The following is a 20344-nucleotide window of genomic DNA, read 5'->3' on the forward strand; positions in this document are numbered from 1 at the left end:
TCCTATATACAATGCTCTCTCCCAGCTTTTGCACAGTGGGGTCTTTCTGCATCAAGTGCCCTTTATCGTTCTCGCCTGGCTTACTGCTACTCATCTTTTTTTAATTAAAAAAATTGAAGTATAATTTATATACAGTAAAATTCACCCTTTATAGTGTACAATCCCACGAAGTTTGACAAATTCATACAGTTTTGTAACCACCACAATCAAGATATAGAACAGTTCCATCACCTCAAGAAATTTCTTCATGCTCTTTTGGAGCCATCACTAGTTCCTATCACCAGCTCCTGGCAACCACTGATTTTTTTCGTTTTGCATTTTCCCAGTTGTCTGAAAAATGGAATCATTTAGTATGTATATAGCCTGTTGAAGACAGTTGCTTTTACCTAGCATAATGCATTTGATAATATATCTATGCTATTGTATCAATGGTCTATTTCCTCTTTATTGAGAGTATTCCGTTGTATAGATGTACCATAATTTATTTATCCTATTACCAGCGGATAGGACATTTGGTTTTTTCCCAGGTTTGGAGATCATGAGTAAAGCCGCCTTAAACATTTGCGTACTGGGTTTTGTTTGGGAGAATACCTAGGAGTGGGACTACTGTATGTGTAACTTTATAAGCAACTGCCAAAGTGTTTTCCAGAGCTGCAATACTAGTTTGTATTCCCATGCAATATATGAGAACTCGATTCGCTCCAAATCTCAGCAGCACTTGGTTGGTTGGTTGACTAATTTGTTTTTACTGATTTGCTGATTTATTTGTTGATTTATTGATTTCACATTCTACTGTGTAGTGCTTTCAAACTGTGGTCTTAATTTCCACTTCCTCGATGACTAATGGTGAATCTACTCATTCTTTTAAATCTCTGCTTGGTCTTCTCTTCTTCCCCAAAGCCGCTGCTCATTGTCAATCTAGAGCCCGATTAACTTCCTTTCCTTTCTGGTTCCATGACCACAAACATTTATCTCCACTTGGTCTTCACCCACTAAATTGCAGTTATCTTCTATTGGTGCCTTACGCTAAGCTCACCTGAATACAGGTGATACTGATGATAGGCATATTTATGACGATGACGACACCAACCAAGCCGCCCAACTGGGAGGCACAAGGGGAAAGGCGGGACCGGAAGCGGAAGTGCGATGAGGAGTTAGCGGCGTTTTAGTTGCCATGGAGACTGGACAAGCCAGGGACCGATGGTCGGCCCAGTCTGGGTCCTACGCATTCGCTGGGGCAACGTGGACGCCATCCTCTCGTCTGACCCGGATCCGCAGCCCTAGCCAGTCCACCTGGCTGTCTTCCCTCGCCTATCCCGATGACGTCCACCACAGCTTCAGGACTTGGCCCCGCCGTCTCTCCCCGCTTGCGCCCTCGCCATCCCCCGAGCCGCAACTGCTGCGTCTGCGCCCCACCTCGCTGCGCACCCAAGACATCTCGCATTTGCTCACCGGCGTCTTCCGTAATTTGTACACGGCTGAAGTGATCGGCGAGGAGGTGAGCGCGAGTTTGATCAAGGCCCGCGGCAGCGAGAATGCGCGCCACGAGGAGTTCGTGGATGAGCTGCAGCAGGTAACACGGCCCCACGCCCCCGCGCTGTGTGTTCACCCGGGGAGTCGCGCCTGCGGACCGTGAGGGAGACCGTGCGTGGGATCCAGGGCGCGCCCCCGGGAAAGGCTGGACAAGTGTCAGCACCTGCTGGGTGCCGGGCACTGTTCCATGCACTGGAGATGCAGCTGGGAAAGAGCCAAGTCCCTATCCGACATTCTGGTGGAAGGATACTTTATACACACACTCATACAAGTACACATATGCTGCACACGTAAGGCATGTATCTGTAACATTTACTTTTTTTTTTCTTTACACACATACACAGACATACAGACATACTTCGGAGATTTTGCAGGTTTGGTTCCAGACCACCATAATAAAGGGAGTATGCAATAAAGCTAGAGGTAATCTTTTTGCTGACGGAGGGTCTTGCCTCCAATTTATAAAAAATGCAACACCTGGGAAGCGCTATGAAATTAAGTGCAATAAAAGGAGTTATGCCTGTACTGCCTATATACATAAAAAGAATTGGGGCAGACAGCTCAATAGTTGCAGTTCCCTGGAGTTAAAATTAAAAGTGCCCCCCTACCTTTGGGGTGCCTGCCTTTGTAACACAAGCCATAATTTTAACAGGCATTCATGCACAGATTTTAGGAGGCATGCCCCGTTTCTGGAACACAGCTCTGCTTCCTCGTCTGTATAAGGAGGAAAGCATCTGGCTTGAGTCCTCTCTGCTGGGTCCGACTACGGTTATGGAGGCTCAGCTGAGCACTTTCAAGCAGCTGAGGTAAATAAACTGAAGGGCTGACAGCTGGAGGCTGTGTGCTCTATGCTCCCAGCAGCTCGGTATCAAGCCCTTCTTTGAAGGGGGATCTGGGTGGCACGCTCCTTTTTCTACTACAGTGGTGTGCTAACTTGTATTTGGTATTTCAGAGTTTGGATGGCAGCTCTCTTTACTGTGAAATCTGGAGACAGGATTTCCAGTTTGCCTCTGTTGCTGACTTTCCTATGAAACCTTTAGGCCATTTTCTTCTGGGGGTGGCCCTCAATTTTTACATGTGTCAGGTTGGACCAGATGGCCTCTATAGTTCTGTGACTGCTCTATGTTTCACGGAAGCCCTGATGCAGAGGTGAGGTGGAGTAAAACCATGTGATCTCACCATATTTCCGTGCATTTGATTATCCACCTGCCAGATTCGGGAGCTTTATAAGCAGCGGCTGGACGAGTTTGAAATGTTGGAGAGACATATTATTCAGGCCAGTGCACGGGCCTATGCTGAGAAGGAGCGGTCCATACACCAGGCCAGAGTACAAGTCCTACAGCCCATCCTCAAGATGCCTCCAGGTGTGTATAAAGAACACCCCCGCGCCCTTCACTCTGATTCCCCAGCTGTGAATATATTACTGCATTTGCTCCATTTCTCACTCTCTAGTGTTTATCTGAATATTTGTAGAGCAAGTTACAGATGGGATGTTTCATTACCACAAAACACTTCAGAGTGCATGTTTCCCTAACAGGGTCACTCCTACATAACCAACGTACAACCCTCAAGCCAAGAAATCAGCATTGGCGCAACATTAACCTCCAATTCACAGATCCCATTCACATGTCACCAGCTGGCCCACAGTGGCTCTTTCTCCCCTCTGGTCCAGGAGACTCTCTATTCCTGGAATGCGAGGAGAGTTTGACATAGGAAAATTAATCAGTGTTAATCCACCACATTAACAGAATGAAGGAGGGGAAATCACATGATCATCTCAAATGATGCAGAAAAAATTAGACAGAATTCAGCACTCTTTCATGATAAAACACTCAAAAAAACTAGGAATAGAGGGAAACTACCTCAACATGATGAAAGTCATAGATGAAAAACCCACAGCAAACGTCATACTCAGTGTTGAAATACTGAAAGCTTTTCCTCTAAGATCAGGAACAAGAAGACAAGGATGCCTGCTTTCGCCATTTCTATTCAACACAGTAGTGCAAACTAATCAGAGCAATTAGGCAAGAAAAAGAAAGCATCCAAATTGTAAAGGAAGAAGTAAATTATCTCTATTTGCAGATGATACGATCTCATATGTAGAAAACACTAAAGATTCCACTCAAAAAAAAAACTATCGTGTTAAGTCCTGTTTCCTTACTTTTCTTTTTGTCTTATTCTATCCATTATCATAAGTGGGGTATTGTGAAATCTCCAACTATTATTGTAGAACTGTCTATTTCTCCCTTCAGTTCTGTCAATTTTTGCTTTATTATTTTGATGTCATTAGGTGTGTGAATGTTTAAAATTGTTGTATCTTGTTGCTGTATCAAAACTTTTATTAATATATAATGTTCTCCTTTGCCTCTTGTAAACTATTTTGCTATAAAGTATTTTTTTTTTTTTTGTCTATTAGAGTAGCCACTCCTGCTTTCCTCCGATTATTATTTGCATGGAGTATCTTTTTTTCATCTTTTTGCTTTCAATCTGTTTGTGTCTTTGGATCTAAAGTGTATCTGTAGATTGTACATAGTGGATCATGTGGTTTTTTTTTTATCATTCTGCCTATCTGTCTTTTGATTGGAAATGGGCCATGCTTTTCTGGTTTTTTTAAATATGTATCGTGATTTTTTTTTTTTTTTTAATGAAAACTGGGCTATTGCATCTAATACTGTGGTAACTCTGGAAATCAGATTCTCCTTCCCCAGAGTTTGCTGTTTTTTGTTTTTGTTTATTTTTTTAATTATTGTAGGCTGTCTGTGCTGATGGTCAGCATAGGTATAAACTTAAGGTCTTCTTAGGTCTTTTCTGAGCCTTTCCTTGGGCATGTGCCATTATATTCTAATTTTTCTCATATAGTCAATTGTTTTTGAATATACTAGTCTTTAATATCTCACTCTATAAGGGGAAAAAGAAAGATGAAGGGATGGGACAAAGGTGCTGGTCTTTTACATTCCCTGGAAGTCACTTCAGCTGGAAGAAGAAGGGTTTGTAGCAATGAGGACAGGTGCAATAGCAGCGGCTACTGCTTTTTTTGTCTACTCTGTGATCAGAAGCAATAATCAGCAATCAAGAGCACAGATCCGAGATTTTTGGAAGATAGGGGTTTTTTGTTGTTGTTGTTCACCTAGGTTCCCACAAACTGTGTGCAGGTTACCCCAGAAACATGTTCACAAATGCCTACCATGGAATTGGAGATGAGGGATGCATAACTGCTACTCTTCTAGGAACTGACATTAACCACGATTTTCTGTTCATGTCTTTCCCTGGAAGTTACAAGCCTTCAACAGACTCCATAGTTCCAAAATCGTTAGTCTGGTTCTGCTAGTGCAGTTGTTGTCTAGGTGGAGAGGCAGATTTCTGGTGCTTCCTACTCCTCATCTCAGAATTCTCTCTCTACAGTTCTTGACAGGCCTTTCATTCTGTAGGGTTCTAATGTTTCCTCATGACCACACTCAGACTCATTCTTGGCAGCAACACCACATAAATTATGCTGTGCTCTCCCCACTAAGGCATACCAGGAGGCACAGCTGATGTTAATCTTGATCACCTGGCCAGATTGGTGTTTGTTTGGATTTTTCCACATTAAATTCTCCAAATTATAATTGGTTAGTATTTCGTGGAAAGGCATTCTCAGATTTTACCATCAAAGCTCCATCACCACACCACCAGCAATCACTGAAAACTTTTCTCAATCATCCACCTCTATGGTGATACTTTCTATAATCAATTTATTTGATAAAATAATTGGGTTATTTTTTCTACAGACTTGTCCATAGTCTGGTTTTGCGAATTTCAACACTGTGGTGGTGGTTAAGCTGTTCTTATGATCCCCGTATTTCCTGCAATTCACTAATTAGTTCTAGAGACTTCACAAGGTTCAGGTTCAGTTTTGGGGAGGAGAGTGGAAGGGGCTAGACCACTTTATAGATGGTGCTGTGTGTTTCCTTCTGAAATGGTACATGGTATCTGATGTCTCTCTTTTCATGATGCCGGCAGTCTTTGCCTAGATCTATTGTTTCATTGGGGTTGTAAATTATAATGAAATGCTAGTGGTACTGGCATACTTCTATAAAGAGAAATTTTTCAGCAACTACTTTGATGAATCCAAGATATCAGTAGGATTAATTTTTCTCCTTATTTGCTAGCTTTTAAAATAATGAGTTGGTTCCCCTAGCATCTTTCAAACATGACTAATGAAGTTTATTTAGTTTGTTTTTAGTATCATTATGAACTCATGGATTTCATAACTACAATAATATTTATTCTTATTGAGGCTCCAGTTGTCCCATTTTTGGCCAGTCAAGCCTTTTCAAGTTGACTCCTAACTCTTTTGATACAACAATAGTTTTCTTTGATAACATCTGTACTTTCTGTGATGGTCAGATGTTTCAGGCTCATCTCATATAGTTATTGCCCTGGATTTGGAATCAGCCATTTCTCCAAGAAGCCCTGGTTCCTTTTATTTTCCCCAAAGGCTTTGATGTATCCTCCTGCTTCCCTGAAAAATCATCATTTTCTAGTGCTGTAGGCAGAAGGGACAACATTTTTAGGTTGGGGAGACCTGACATATCTGTGGTCTAGAAAGAGGGAGAAGTGGAGAATGTAGTGGCTTAGAAAGGCATTACACTTTTGGGGTCCTGCTAGGGACCAGATGCTGTGTAAGATGCTTTGTGTAGGTTATTTCACTGAATCCTCCCAATGATTCTATGAGGTAGGTTTCTCTCCAATTCTTAGGTGCAGGAACTAAACTCAGAAAGAGGATCAAATAACTTCCCTAAATTCTCGCAACTCAGAAGGGCTAGGACATAGATTTGAACTTGAGTGTGTCTGCAGTCAGAGCCTATCTCTTTCTTCTATCAGGAGGAGGAGGAAGGATGATTGACCAGGTAGTGTCTGTCACAGGAGGTTAGATGACTCCCTTAGGGTGTGGCTGTGAGCCTGAGGGCCTATCCTCTGTCAGGCCTGCCACCTCTGAGGCTCAGGTCCCATTAGATAGTAGACACTCAGCACAGATTCCTTATCGCCTCCTGTTTTCCTCAGCTCCACAGTAGAGTCATGTAGCTGCCAGAATCTCTCCCTCACCTATGGACTTAGGTAGAGATTTTTAGTAGTAGATTCTTAGGAGGTTTTATTAATTGCCTGATATCCTCTGAGCCCTGAGAGTAAGATACTCTCTCTGGCTTTGGTAGGATTCTTTTCACTAGAGATCAGGGGAGATTAAATAATCAGTTAAGTGTTTTGTTTGTTTGTTTGTTTATTGTAGTGAAATAAAACATTGGGAACTGGAAACAAACACCAGTCAGAAGTTCTCAATGACCTTTATTTCTTTTTTTTTTTTTTTACTCAAGATAATGTTAAGCTATAATAGGACATTGTCTGCCCTGGTTTCTCAGCCTTCTGCTGTTAATGTTTCTCTCTTTTATTTTAAAAGTAGCAGAAGTAGAGATGTTAATTTAGTTCCCTAGATGCTCCTCTTGTCCCTTCCTTTTAGTGGGGGCCAACGTGACCCAAGAATCTCTTTCATAACTTAGATGATTGATGGTGAGGACCTTCCCGTCAAACTTTTCTTAAAGCCCAGAGGCAGCCTTTCTCTGTTTGCTAGTACAAATGTCACAAGGTGAGAAACATATGTAAATGTCTCTCAGAGGGAGAAAGATCAGAATTCTGCAAAACATCTTGTGCTTTTCATTATCTCCCCTAGCTGATAAATTTTCCACATTATCTTTTGGGTACTGGAAGAGCCAACCTTTTTTGCAGAGCCATGCTCAGGAGCATAGGGGTAGTGCAGGAAGCACCCCCTTCCCAGGGGGGCGCGGGGGAGGATGGTCACAAGGCCAGTGCAGGGTTTTTCAAGGCTCATCTGGTACATAGTCCAAGCCTGACATGGAGAGAGACTTTCCAAAGCTCTGATAAACTGGCCCCTGCTTCTGCAGACATAACACCTAACCACCCGCACCCTGGAGGAGGACTGGACAGAGAGGACTGGTATCGGAAGGGAGAGGGTACATCTTCTTCCCACATGGCCTTAGCCCTTTTTATGAAAGTTTTATCTTTTAATATTTCAAATAGGCCATCATCGAAGTCCTCAGGAACTGGGCTAGATTGTGTCACCTCGGCATTGCTGCCACTCCCTGCCAAGGTCTCCATATTGCAAAGGAGAGGCCAGGGAATGCATTTCCCAGATGGTTCCAGGATAGGTCACTGATGAGAGGCCCTTGCTGAGTTTTGAAAGGGGAAGATGCTGTTTTCAAGAAGCAGTAGCAGGCAGATGACTGAGCAGCTATGAATTTCACAGCGGCTTCCAGATAACTTCTTAAGAACCCCTTGCCTCAGTGCTGCTGGCTAAAGTTGTCAATGATGGCTTCCCTGACCTCCTCCCACTCCAGAATCCCTGATATTCAAATCTTTTAAATATGATACACATATAGTAATTTCTGTTTTCCTGATCAAACCCTGACTATTACAGTAACTAGACCAAATCTCAAAATTCCTAAATTAACATATTTAATGAGAGAAACATGTATTCTTCACTTGTCTCACCTATACACTTGGTTATAGGACCCTCCAAAGGGAAAGACCATTTTAAGTCACCATGTTGGTTAATGGAGCAAGCAACAAAGTTTGACAACTTCCAAATTACCCCTTCATTCTATTTATTCTTGAATTTTATCGGTGTATTAATATACATGGTTTAAGAAAATCAAGTAGTTTAGAAAATCTTCTAATGAAATATCAAGAGCCTTCACCCATATATATCATCATATATTTGTCCAAACCCATAGAATGTATAACACAAAGGGTGACTTGTAAACTCTGGACTTTGGGTGCTAATGATGTGTCAGTGTAAGTTATCATTTGTAACAAATATAGCTCTCTGGTGGGGGACTTTGATAGTGGGGGAGGCTGTGTTTGTGTGGGGGTATGGAGTATATGGAAATCTCTGTGTCTTCTGCTCAGTTTTCCTGAGAACCTAAAACTGCTCAAAAAGTAAAGTCTATTGAAAAAAAAAAAAAAGCCTCCACTTCACCTCTTCCAACCTCACTCCACTTGGTAAAGGTGGTCATTTCTAGCTTTAATTCTTCTGGACACCTCTAAAAAATATGTTTTTACTACTATTTCTTGGCTCATCAACCATAAATATTAATTATTGACTTCACACTCTATTAAATGAGATTTCCTCTCTCACGTATCTGTTGGTCAGTTGGGGATGGGATGAGCTAGCTGGGTTTGGCTGGCCAGCTTCAAGATCTGGATCCAGCCGAATGTGGCTCCTCGCTGTAGGTTGGGGTCAGATCTGTTCATGTGGATTCATTCTGAGGTACCAGGTGAAAGGGCTAGAACTCTTCTCAGGGTCAAGAAAGCTCTTATGATGATGGCAAAGGAACAAGAGGAAAAACTACTGCACAAGCACATTTCAAGCCCACTGCCAACATCTCATTGGCCAAAGCACATCACATGGCCAAAGCGAAGGGTGAAAATGTACACTCTGTTTCTAGTACCAGGAACTGCAAAGTCAGATGGCAAAGGGTACGGATACAGAGATGGGTGAAGAATTGTGGCCATTTATTCATCTCCCATATTTCTCTTAATTCTATTTTGTTGTAGACCTCTCTGTAAGTAACACTATTTTAGCTCAAATAAGATCACAATGCAGCCATGCCCAAAGACTGGGCTTTTTTAAGTGGCTGGTAAACATTTGCTGATTAGTTTCTTAAATCTCAAAATCACCACAGGGTTCTGAGAAAGAATTTTGGTAGATGGTTTCGGCTCAAGGATGAAGAAAGATGGGTGTGGGTTCTTCAATATCAGTCTGGTTCAAAACACCTTTGTCCTCATTCCCTTCTATATAGTGAAGACCATCTTCAGATCATGTGTGGACAATGAGTTGCTACAGAAACATCATTTGATCTGCCCGGATGATTACTACAGCCATAAGGTGCCATTTTGCTCTGCCCCTAAAGGTAATGCTTCTGTATTCTCTTAGAGCCTCTGATATCATTCCAGGAAAGTTCTTCAGTAGCAGCCCCCTCTATGCTGCCATTTTCTCATTCTTGGGTTTTTACCCCACTTTAATTTGGATAGTGACTATTGGGAGGGTCAGATCTGAGCATGCCACTTCCTCACCTGCAAGACACCTGCAAGACAAAAGTCCCAACTCCTCAATGTGGAATATGATGCTCTTGTCAGCTGGTCCACACCAAGAGATATGAAAACGTTTACAAATGTATTTGAACGAACCAAGAGGGAGGGAGAGTCTGAAGACTTAGATAAGCAAGGGAGTGAGTTCCTGATGGAGTCAGAACATGGCCCTAGGGATTTTTTCCAGACCCCATCCAGGACCAGAGCAACTTTTTGCCCTTTGAGTATTGAAGGAAGGGTGAGTGGGGAGGCGAGGCAGAGAAGGATATGTGTGGTTTGGTGTATGTGTGTGTGCACATGTGTGCGTACATGTGTGCATGCTGGGCCAGTTTTCTGTGATACAGAAGGTAAGATCTTTTGAGAATTAGGGTGGGAGGCTTGGTTGTGGGCTTACGTAGGGAGGTAGATTTTTGCAAGAGTAACTGTGTGGATGGAAGAGAATACACTGTGTGTACCCTGTGGCTAAATATCAGGATGGTCTAGTGCCGCCAGGCTCGGAAGATGAGCTCACCAGCAGTCCCAGTCAGTGAGACTCTGAAGATTTCTGGGGCTTCAGAGCTGAGAAGGTGTTTGAGCTGAGAGGATCAGGATCCAGAGAATTGAAGGTGCAATTCTCAATTGAGAATTGAGGAAAGCGTTCCACTGACAGCCTGAATCATGTAGAGAAATAAGGGCAGAAAGAGGTAGCAGAATCAAATGTCACGGAATACTAAGCTACTTAGCATTTTAAAGTTAGCTGGGAACGCACTATCTCATGCAGATAAATAAGGTTGGAGTTAACACATATTGAGGATTTATCAATGAGAAATGTGTGGTGGTGCCAGTTTCGTTGCATTCTTGTTAGTAATGAATGTTCTCATTTAACCTTTTGGGGATGATTTTAAAGGTATGAAAAGCTAATACAAACTTTGATTCCTCGCGTGAGCTTTTAAAAAGCATGTTCACAACACGCAGTGTAAATATATATATATGCCTTATTGTTAAAGTGTACAGCTGAAACTTATTGGATTTTGTTGATCAATGTCGCCATAGAAAATAAATAAATATAAATATAAATTTTAAAAAATAGAAAAAAAAAAGCATGTTCATATATGGAGTGTGTGTATATGCATGCGTGTGAGAGAGGTCTACTCATGTTCTTTGACCACGTTCAACGACAAATATTTTAACACTCAAGTCCTAAGTCTCAAGTATGTAGAATAAGTTCCAGGAGTAATTTATATGCTGAAGAGCAGTTACATCTGGCATAGTGTTTATGAAAGTTTAGGACAAAATATTAAGCTAACTGTGCTTTGGTGGTTTCATTTAGTCATCTTAGAAATGTCCATCTCCTTACCTTGGTTTGGTGACTCTGTGTCCTTGGTGCCATAGGCACATTCACCCCTGGCTATTCAAAACTGACATTCAGTTGTGAGAAGCGTTTTGTCCCAAAGAAAGAACCGATCAAGAAGCTTGAAGCCTCAGGCAAGAAGATGCTCACTAAGTCTGAAGATGAGTCTGACTACACTATGGACAGCCTGACGTGGGACTCGCCTTCAAAGGCCAAACTCAGGACCAAAGAAACTGTCAAGGTTAGTGTTGAAGCCTGTGCACAGTGCTGCGTATGTGGACAGTGGGGACAGGGAGGTGATGAGAGGAAAGGAGTTCCAGGTGACACAAGAAGTTGTGATCAATGCACAGCAAAGTAGAAAGGAGAGTTCGCGCTGGTCATCTGTGGGCCTTGCAGTTGGCTAAGATGTCAACACAATTAGTCCCTCTGCCTGGCATTGACGCTCTACGTTTTTGTGTTTCAAAGAAAGCAAGTCTATCAAAGAACAAAAACTGGATGAACCATTTACGTGCGCCACAGAGAGAACTGGAGCGACTCCTGCTTGCCAGAATGGAGAGTCGGAACCACTTCCTAAAAAACCCCCGGTTTTTCCCTCCTAACACTCCATGTGGAGGCAAGTCTCTTGTCTTTCCTCCAAGGAAGCCAGCACTGATAGGAGATTTCTGGAGTGGAGAGCTGGGACAGAGGTGTGTCTTTCCCTGACTCCTATTCTCAGAAAATCTGACCCTTTAGAGTAAAACCCGGAAGATCCTGGGTCTGATCTTAGACTTTTGTGGCGGGGGGCGGGGGGATGGCAGAGTGTCATTATCAGACCAGAGCCGGATACCCACAGACATGGCTTTTGGATGTCCCGAGTCCTGAGCTTTTCTGACCTGCCAGTGTCTTAAGAAATAGTAGTTAGTGTTGGCCCTCTGTTTACAGTCTGAATCGAATGGGAGGAATCTCTACAGCCATATGCTCCTTCCATTGGGGTTCATATGTCTTGGATAATAAAAATGTTGAAAATTTGATTAAGTACAAATAATTAGTATAAGTTTCGATTTTTCTTCAAAAGAGTGACTTTAGCTATATTTCAATAATTGTCATTATGAAGGAAATCAGTTGCTTCAGGGGTTAGTAATTTGAATGGACTTAAAACTATTAACCTTTCTTTATTAGATAAGTAATATCTTTTAAGAAAAATGAGAAAAGACTACTATTTCAAAGAAAAGCAGCACCTATATTAAGAATCGAGTTAACATGTTAGTGTTTAAGCTTCCAGCGTTTCTCCTGTGCATATTGAAAATGAAATATGTAGCTACGTATATTTTCACAGAGATTCGATCATGCTGTCAAGTTATTTTGTAACTTTAAGAAAAACAACAAATGACATATTGTGAATATCTGTGGTGGCTTGGATATGTTTCTTTTACATGAATCAGTTACTACAGAATATTTTATCACATGGATGAAACTTAAAGCCTTTCTCTCCCTTTGCCCCTTCACAGTTGTGCTGATACTCCGGTGTTCCTCGCTAAGCCATCAGTAGGATTTTTCACGGATTATGAAATTGGATCAGTTTATGAGGTAGAAATCTTGCTTTTTTTTTTTATAGATCCTACTCCATCTGCTTCCTTATTTTAAAAAAGTTTTTATGATGGAGTTCTAAAATCATACACAAAACTAGGGAGAGACTATAGCGAACCCTCGTTTGCCCACCACCCAGCTTTGACAGTTACCTCCAGTCTGCAAATGTGGTTCTGTTAACCCCACAGCTTCGTATGTGCGTGCGTGTGCGCACATGCGTACACTGGAGCATTTTAAGGAAAAGCCTAGACGTCATGTCATTCTTCAGTTAATACTTCAGTGTCTCTAACAGCTAAGAACTTAAAAAATGTAACCATTATCACACTTAGCAATATTAACAGTTTCCTTAATATCAACTAATATTCATCCGTGTCTGATTTTCCTCCATTTGTTTAAAAAAAAAAAAAGTCCATTTACAACTGGTTTCTTTGAATCATAATTCAAATATTGCATTTGGTTAAAATATCTCTTATTTCTCCTTTAGTTGATAATTCCTCCTCGTTCCCCTTCTTTTTAAAATCGCTATTTATTTGTTGAAGAAACAGCAATTTCTTATATCCTGCACTTGGCAAATTGCATCATCGTGGTGACATTAAGCATGTTCCTTTCTCCATGTTTCCTATAAACTTGTAGTTAGATGTAGAGTTTTGATTAGATTCATGCTCATTTTTTTTTTCTTTTGTTGGCAAGAATACTACTTTGGTGGTGCTATGTAGTTTCTATTGTAACCCCTTCAGGAGGAGCATGATAAGTGGGTTTCTCATTATGGCTTCATGTGTCATGAGCCTTCTTCAACCTTTATCAGGTTCTTATCAACTATTCATTTAACAGTTTCAGTACCCTTATGTGATTGTTGCTTAGATCCATTTTTTTTTTAAGTTAGGGGTTACAAAATGATGATTTCTAATTCTATTACTCCTTCTGCATTTATTAGCTGTGATTTTCTGGTAAAAAAAAAAAAATCTTTTCTCTAACTTCTATTCCTGTCCCCTCTTCTTTGTACTCCCTGTACCCATATAGGTAAATATTTCTATTAGTTCGGGTTCTTCCATTCTTTCTTTTTGTAATCATAAGCAAATATGTAAACATATTCGAACCCTGTCCTTCCTGTCCTCTGTACCTTGCTTTTCTCACTTAAAAGTATATCCAGGGATTCCTCCAAGAGCGATATGTAGAAATTTCCCTCATTCTTTTTTCCCAGCCTCCTTCTTGATTTAATGTTAACTTCCCACTGTGCTGGGGAATCAGGTCAAGACCAAGCTTAGCAGTCACCGACTCTGCTCCCAGTTACAAAGACACCTACCTGGGCTTAATGCTGACAATTCCTTCACATACATGTGGATTATACTTTACAGTTTATAGAGTACTTGCAAATCCATGATTCTTTAGGAGTTCTAAATCACCCATGGAAGAAGCCGGCAAATATGTCAGTCCTATTTCTAAATGTTAAAGACAGCGTTTGTTTACTTTTTGAACGTAATAGTTCCATATTCTCCTTTGGATCTCTGTGTCTGGCATCATATTTCAAAGACAGTTGGAGAAGTTGGCAAAGACTCAGAGAAAGGGAGATAAAATAATTTCGGTTGGGGAATGGAGAAGGACAAAGGAAGAGCTGTCCAGGGCCATATGAAAGGCAGTTATATGCAGGGCTTGGGGATTCCGGCTGTGGATGCCTCTAGATGAGGTGAATGCAGGCTGCGTGGAACAATCTTCCCTCCTGTCTTTGCCTCGTTGTTTACTGCTCATCCCTTTCAGCTTGCTTAGTTGTCGCTTCTCTAGAAAATCACACTGACCTTTCCTGGCTGGATTAAATGTCTCTGTTGCAGGCTCTTTTTGTACCATTGGCTCTTTTGTGGCACAATTTTATATCTACTTTCTCCACTAGACTGTAAGCCCAATGAGGTCAAGAATTATTTCTATGAAATTCTTTTGTTGTCATTTCATTATCAGTGCCTGGCACATAGTAGGCCCTCAGTAAATAAGTGCTGACTGAATTATGTGACTAGTTGAATATGGGTCTACCTCTCAGTCTTGCCTACCCCTGCTAAGTAAGGTAAATTGAGAGCAAAGGAAGGGTGCCCTGTTTAACTAAAAAGAAATTTGTGTGTGTGTGTGTGTGTGTGTGTGTGTGTGTGAGTGTGTGAGTGTGTGAGTGTGTGTCTGTGTCTGACTTTCCAAGGGGGTTTGATAAGGTGGTGAATGACAGCTCATAAATGGTTTAGTATTTATTCCTTTAGAAGTTTGCTAAACATGCAAAATGTTTAAATATATAGGAAAGTATATGTAAAATAATGTTAAAATTCAACAAAGTATAACATAATGATTATGACTATGTAAAATCTGAGTACACGTGGCTGGAAAAAGCCATCCACAGTGAGCAGAGAATCATACGTGATTAGTACATTTCAGAGAAAGACTTCTGAGTATCATTTTTTTCATAAGCTTGTGTTGATACTGATGAAGCCTTTCATAAGCTTGTGTTGATACTGATGAAAGTCAGACACAGACAAATATATGGATGAGAATTAGGATTTTCATGATTGCAGAAAGAAGTTACAAATAAAGGGCAAATGCTAGAATAAACTATGATTTTTGATTGCGGTTGGAAATTACAGTATGGGTTCATGGTTTAAAAATATGTGTATTCTTTTACATACACACAGATAGATATAAGAATAAATAGAGATGCATGTGAACACATAAATTAGTACACATGCATATATTTCCTAACCGTATCCACTGAGAGGGATAGAATTAATGACACTTAGTAGTAGTTAGCATACCTAGTGTCCAGATCTTGGTTTCTAAGTATTGTTCTCCAACTAAAGGAACCAGGGCTCCTTGAAAAACTAGTTGATTCCATGGTCGAGGTAGGGAAAATATAAGATGAGTGTAAAGCATCTTGTGCTAGAAAGTAAAGATATACTAAAAAAGAGACAGAGATGGAGAGGGCATGTCAAAAAGACACAGAGCTCCCAATGGCCAAACAACTCAAGCAACAAAATAATGACTATAGCCCCAAGAATAAAATAAATATCCATAAGTCCATACTGATACAAGTAAATATCAGAGAAAAGTAAATTAATGGAAGAGGAGGGACAACTCTTTGTTATGGAAGAATTCTAATTATAATATAGAAAGGGTGAGAGAAATAAAAATAATCAGCATTAAATATTACAGTAATAAAATCTACAGACAAGGCATACCACTAAATGCTAAAATTAGTGGGTAAAAGTTTAAGCAGAAACATAATTGTACAGTTTCTCCCCAAATATTTAGTAATTACAAAGGAAAAATAATAACCGTACAGTGGAGAATCCTGGCAGACAACACTTTAACCAAGTGATCAAGGTTAACTCACCACTAATAAGACACGTCGGCATCATATACTCCCGATATGATACATTGAGAAGAGAACATCGCTTTTGTGGTATTCTTGCAAATAATGCGTAACTTCAATCGAATCATAAGTAAACATCAGACAAACCCAACTGAAGGACATTCTAAAAGGAAATTGTACAAAATAACTGACCAGTACTCTTTTAAAAGGTGCAAGGTCTTGGACAACGAGGAAATATTGAGGAACTATCACAGAATGGAGGAGGCTAAGAAGACATGACAACTGAATACATTTTTGGATCCTGGATTGGATCCAGAAACAGAAAAAGGATGTTACTGGACAAACTAGAAAAGTCCACATAAATTTTGTGGTTTAGTCAATATATTATACTAAGCTAATTCCTTAGTTCTGATCAGTGTTCTATTGTTATGTAAGACGTTAAAGGGAAACTGGGTGAAGAATTTATGGGAAATCTCTGAGTTATTTTTGCAACTCCTATAAATCTATTATCTCAAAGCATTAAAAACATATGCATACTGAGGAGACTTTCAGTTATGGCAATATTATAACTAGATAACCTAAAGAATAGAAACCTACAAAAATTGAAGATTCTAGAACTGAAATTAAGTACTCAGTAGAAGGGCTTAACAGCAGATTGGACATAGATGAGGAGGAGACTTGGAGATAGGTCAGTAGGAATGATCCAGACTAAAGCATAAAGAGAAAAATGATGGAAAAAAATACAGAAAATAGCATTTAAAAATATGGGACAGAGCAAAATAGGTCTGTTGTGTAATTGAAGTCCCAGAAAGTGAGGGGAGAGAACGGGGCAGAAGCAGTATTAGAAGAAGTGATAGATGAGAATGATCTAAAAGTAATAGACATCAAGCCATAGAGTAAAGCACTAAAAGCCCCAAGAACAAAAAAATAAAACCATATTTAGGCACATTATAGTAAACTTTTTCTCTAAACCAAAGAAAAGGAAAAAAATAATAAAACTTAAAGCATGTAGAGAAAAAAGATTCACTACCTTCTAATAGAAATGATAGAAACTGGAAAATATTGGAATGGAAGCTTCAAAGCGATGAAAGAAAATATAACTTTCAATTTAGCATTCTAAACAAAGTGAAAATGTTCTTCAAAAATGATGATAAAATGAAGATATTCACCAATAAACAACAACTGATAAATCGTTACACATAATAATAATTCATAATCAGAAGACCTGCATCAGAGGAATTCTTCAATCAGAAGAAAATGATACCATATGAGAACAAAGAAATGCAAGAAGGAATGAAAAGCAACAGTAAGGGTAAATTTGTGGAGAAATGTAAATTAATAAAAATAACCATAATCGTATAGTTAATATAATATGTGTTACTTAAAATATATTTAGAATTAAAAGCATAACAACCTAGCCCCAATAGCAGGAGGGGTAAGTGGATTTAAAATGTTTTAAGGCCCTTGGATTGTCTTGGATGTGTGTAAGTGCTAATTTATATGAAAACTTTAATATAATAATTCAAGGATGCTTATTGTAATCTCTGGGCTAATCATTATTCATATAGTAAAATAATGTAAAAGTAACAAGCTAACAGGATAAATGGAATTTTAAAAAATATATTTGATTAATAAAAGGCAAGAAAGAGAAAAAGGAATATGACTGGTAGTACAAATAGAAAATAAAAAGATGGTAGATTAAAATTAAAAGTTTTAAATTAAGGATATACAAAGATTGAAAATATAAGAATAGAAAAATATATATAAACTTTAACCAAAAGAAAATTGGTGTGACTATGCTACTATCAGAAAGTAGACTTCAAGGCAGCAAGAAGCATTAGAAGAGAGAGTCTGAAAATCAGTTAGAAAAGAATAGCAAATTACACCCAAAGAAACTAGAAGAAAATAATTAAAACAAGAACAAATTTTAATGAAATAGAAAATACAGTGTAGGATCAGCAAGGCCACAAATTAGTTCTTTGAAAGATTACTAAAATAGATAAATTCCTGGCAAAACTGATTAAAAAGAAGAAAAGGTACTAATTATAAATATCAGGGGAAAAAAAGACATCATTACAGATCCTACAGACATTAGAAAGATAAGAGGTTCATAAACAACTTTATGCCTAGAAATTTGAAAATATAGACGAAATAGACAAATTTCTAGGAAAACACAATTTACAGAACAGATACAAGAAGAAATAAAACATCTGAATAGTCCTATATTATGATGGTGAATCTGTAATTTAAAACCTTTTCACAATGTTCTAAAGTTAAATTGTGGGGATGGTTATACAACTCAGAATATACTAAGCACCATTGGATTATACACTTTAAATGGGTGAACTATATGGCATGTGAAGTATATCTCCATAAAGCTTTCTAAAACAATAATAACAATAATGAAAACAAAAAACAAAGAATCAAAAAACCTTCCCACAAATAAAACTTCAGACCCTAATGGCTTTATCAGTGAATTTTTCTAACATATGGGAAAGAAATGCAACAATCTTTTCCAGATTCTTACAGAGAATAGAAACAAAGGAAACATAATTCAACTTGGTTTATGAGATAAGCATAATCTTGATACTGAAATGTGAAAAAAATTATTCTAAGAAAGGCTAAACTAACTTATGAACAGAACTGCAGAATTTCTTAACAAAACATTAGCAAACTGAATTCAACTTTATATAAAAATGATAAACATTACAACCAAGTTGATTTGATCTACCAATGTAAAGTGAGTTTAACATTCGAAAAGCAATCATAATTCCCCACATTAACACAAGGGAGAGAAGTCATATAGTTATCAATAGATGTAGATAATGTCCAATACCTATTTGTGATTTTTAAAAAACTTAGCAAACTAGGAATAGAATAAAACTTTCATAATTCGATAAAAGGGATCTATAAAAATAAAACTATTTTTCACAGCTGACATGATTGTGTACCTAGAAAAACCAAATGAATCTACAGATAATTATGGGAATTAATAAGTGAATTTATTAAAAGTCTTTGATATAAAGTCAATACTCAAAAATCAATTTTATTTCTACACCAGAGCAAAGTATTATAAAATGAATTTAAAACATGATACTATTTGCAGTACATAAAAAATCAAATTTAGGAATAAATGTAAATATATACATGGCTTTGACAGGATATTAAAAATATAATTGGAGGAAATTAAAGGATACCCAAATAGATGGAGAGATAAACCCATTGCTATGCCTGGAGCCGGGTCATATTAGTGTGTGAGAGCTGACCACGCACATCATTTCCTAACTCTGTGTTCAGTGGTGTCACACTGGTATCTTGAAATTGACCATAGTGGGAATCCGCAAACGCTATGGAAATCTACAAACACTACCAAACCAGGGCTCTCCACCATCTCCAAGAATAGGTCATTAAACATTTACCAGCACACTACCGAGTATATTATGTTGGAAGACTCACCAATAGAGAGATGTTGTCAAGGAATAATTCAGGGGAATTACCTATCTGCATGCTTATTTGGGCAAAAATAGTCAATACAATGTTGTCAGTGAACAAAGTCAAAACAGAACTTATAACTGAAAGGAGAGAGGAAAAAAATTGTGGTCTAGGAACAGTGAATTTTGTTTGCATATTTTCGGAGTAGCAAAGAGGCCATTTGGGCAGTCTGTCCTTAAGTGAGCTGAATGGGGTATCAGTACAATTGCAGGGGTTTTAAAATGAATTTTCCCAAAAACCTTGTGAAATTAACTGTTGAATATATGTAATGGACTGTCTTCTAGTGTCCTCTATTAGTATCTCCATCTTAGGACTGTCTTCTAGTGTCCTCTATTAGTATCTCCATCATTTCCCTCTGAAAACTTCTCAACTTCCCCCATTTTGGTCAAAAGTCCTAAAGGAGAGGATTTAACCATAAGGGCTTTAGTCTCTGATGCAGAATCACTATTGGATGTCAGTTTGTTTTTGGCAGAATGGCCATATTTAAATGCCTGAATATCAAACACTGGAGGAGAACAAAATATACTAGGGCAATTATAAATAATCATCAGAAATGTTTGGAACCTATTTTGTATCTAATTTTTTGGTCAGTGTATGTCTAATCAAGAGAATACATCTTAAAGATCAGTTTGGTCAATTTTAGTGAAGTAATTTTTTTTTCTCTTAATTGAGTGATTGTTTTATCTTTTTCAAAATATGTATTCAGGTACTATAAAATCTATTAGCTATTATATAGAGTTCATTTTCTTGGCCAGTATTCAAGGGCACATCTATTTAGAATCATTCTAGATCATGAAATTATGGTAGTCTAGCCCAAAGTGAGTTATTTAAAGTTAGTATTCATTTTGCTTTCAGAATTATCACAGATTTGTCCAGTGGGGGCCTTACAAGTTCTCTTTTATGTTCTTTTGACATGACCTAGCCCTTTTTTTTTTTTTTTT

At 38.8% G+C, this 20344-nt stretch overlaps 1 protein-coding gene across 2 annotated transcripts; it reads left to right on the forward strand.

Moving 5' to 3' along the window:
• Positions 1-985: 985 nt before the first annotated feature.
• On the forward strand, positions 986-17545 carry LOC107196392 (deleted in lung and esophageal cancer protein 1-like). Of its 2 annotated transcripts, none has more exons than XM_025039379.1 (7): positions 986-1498; positions 2747-2897; positions 9387-9497; positions 11047-11246; positions 11471-11691; positions 12493-12571; positions 16121-17545. In XM_025039379.1, exons 1-7 carry the CDS (start codon positions 1175-1177, stop codon positions 16178-16180), a joined length of 1146 nt encoding a protein of 381 aa, XP_024895147.1. In that variant the 5' UTR covers positions 986-1174; the 3' UTR covers positions 16181-17545. The 2 variants fall into 2 exon arrangements, with proteins under 2 accessions (XP_024895147.1, XP_015452441.1); XM_015596955.2 differs by having other exon boundaries at positions 987-1573.
• Positions 17546-20344: the final 2799 nt, after the last annotated feature.

This window comes from Pteropus alecto, unplaced genomic scaffold (genome assembly GCF_000325575.1).
Source record: "Pteropus alecto unplaced genomic scaffold, ASM32557v1 scaffold10, whole genome shotgun sequence".
NCBI classification, from domain to species: Eukaryota; Metazoa; Chordata; class Mammalia; order Chiroptera; family Pteropodidae; genus Pteropus; species Pteropus alecto.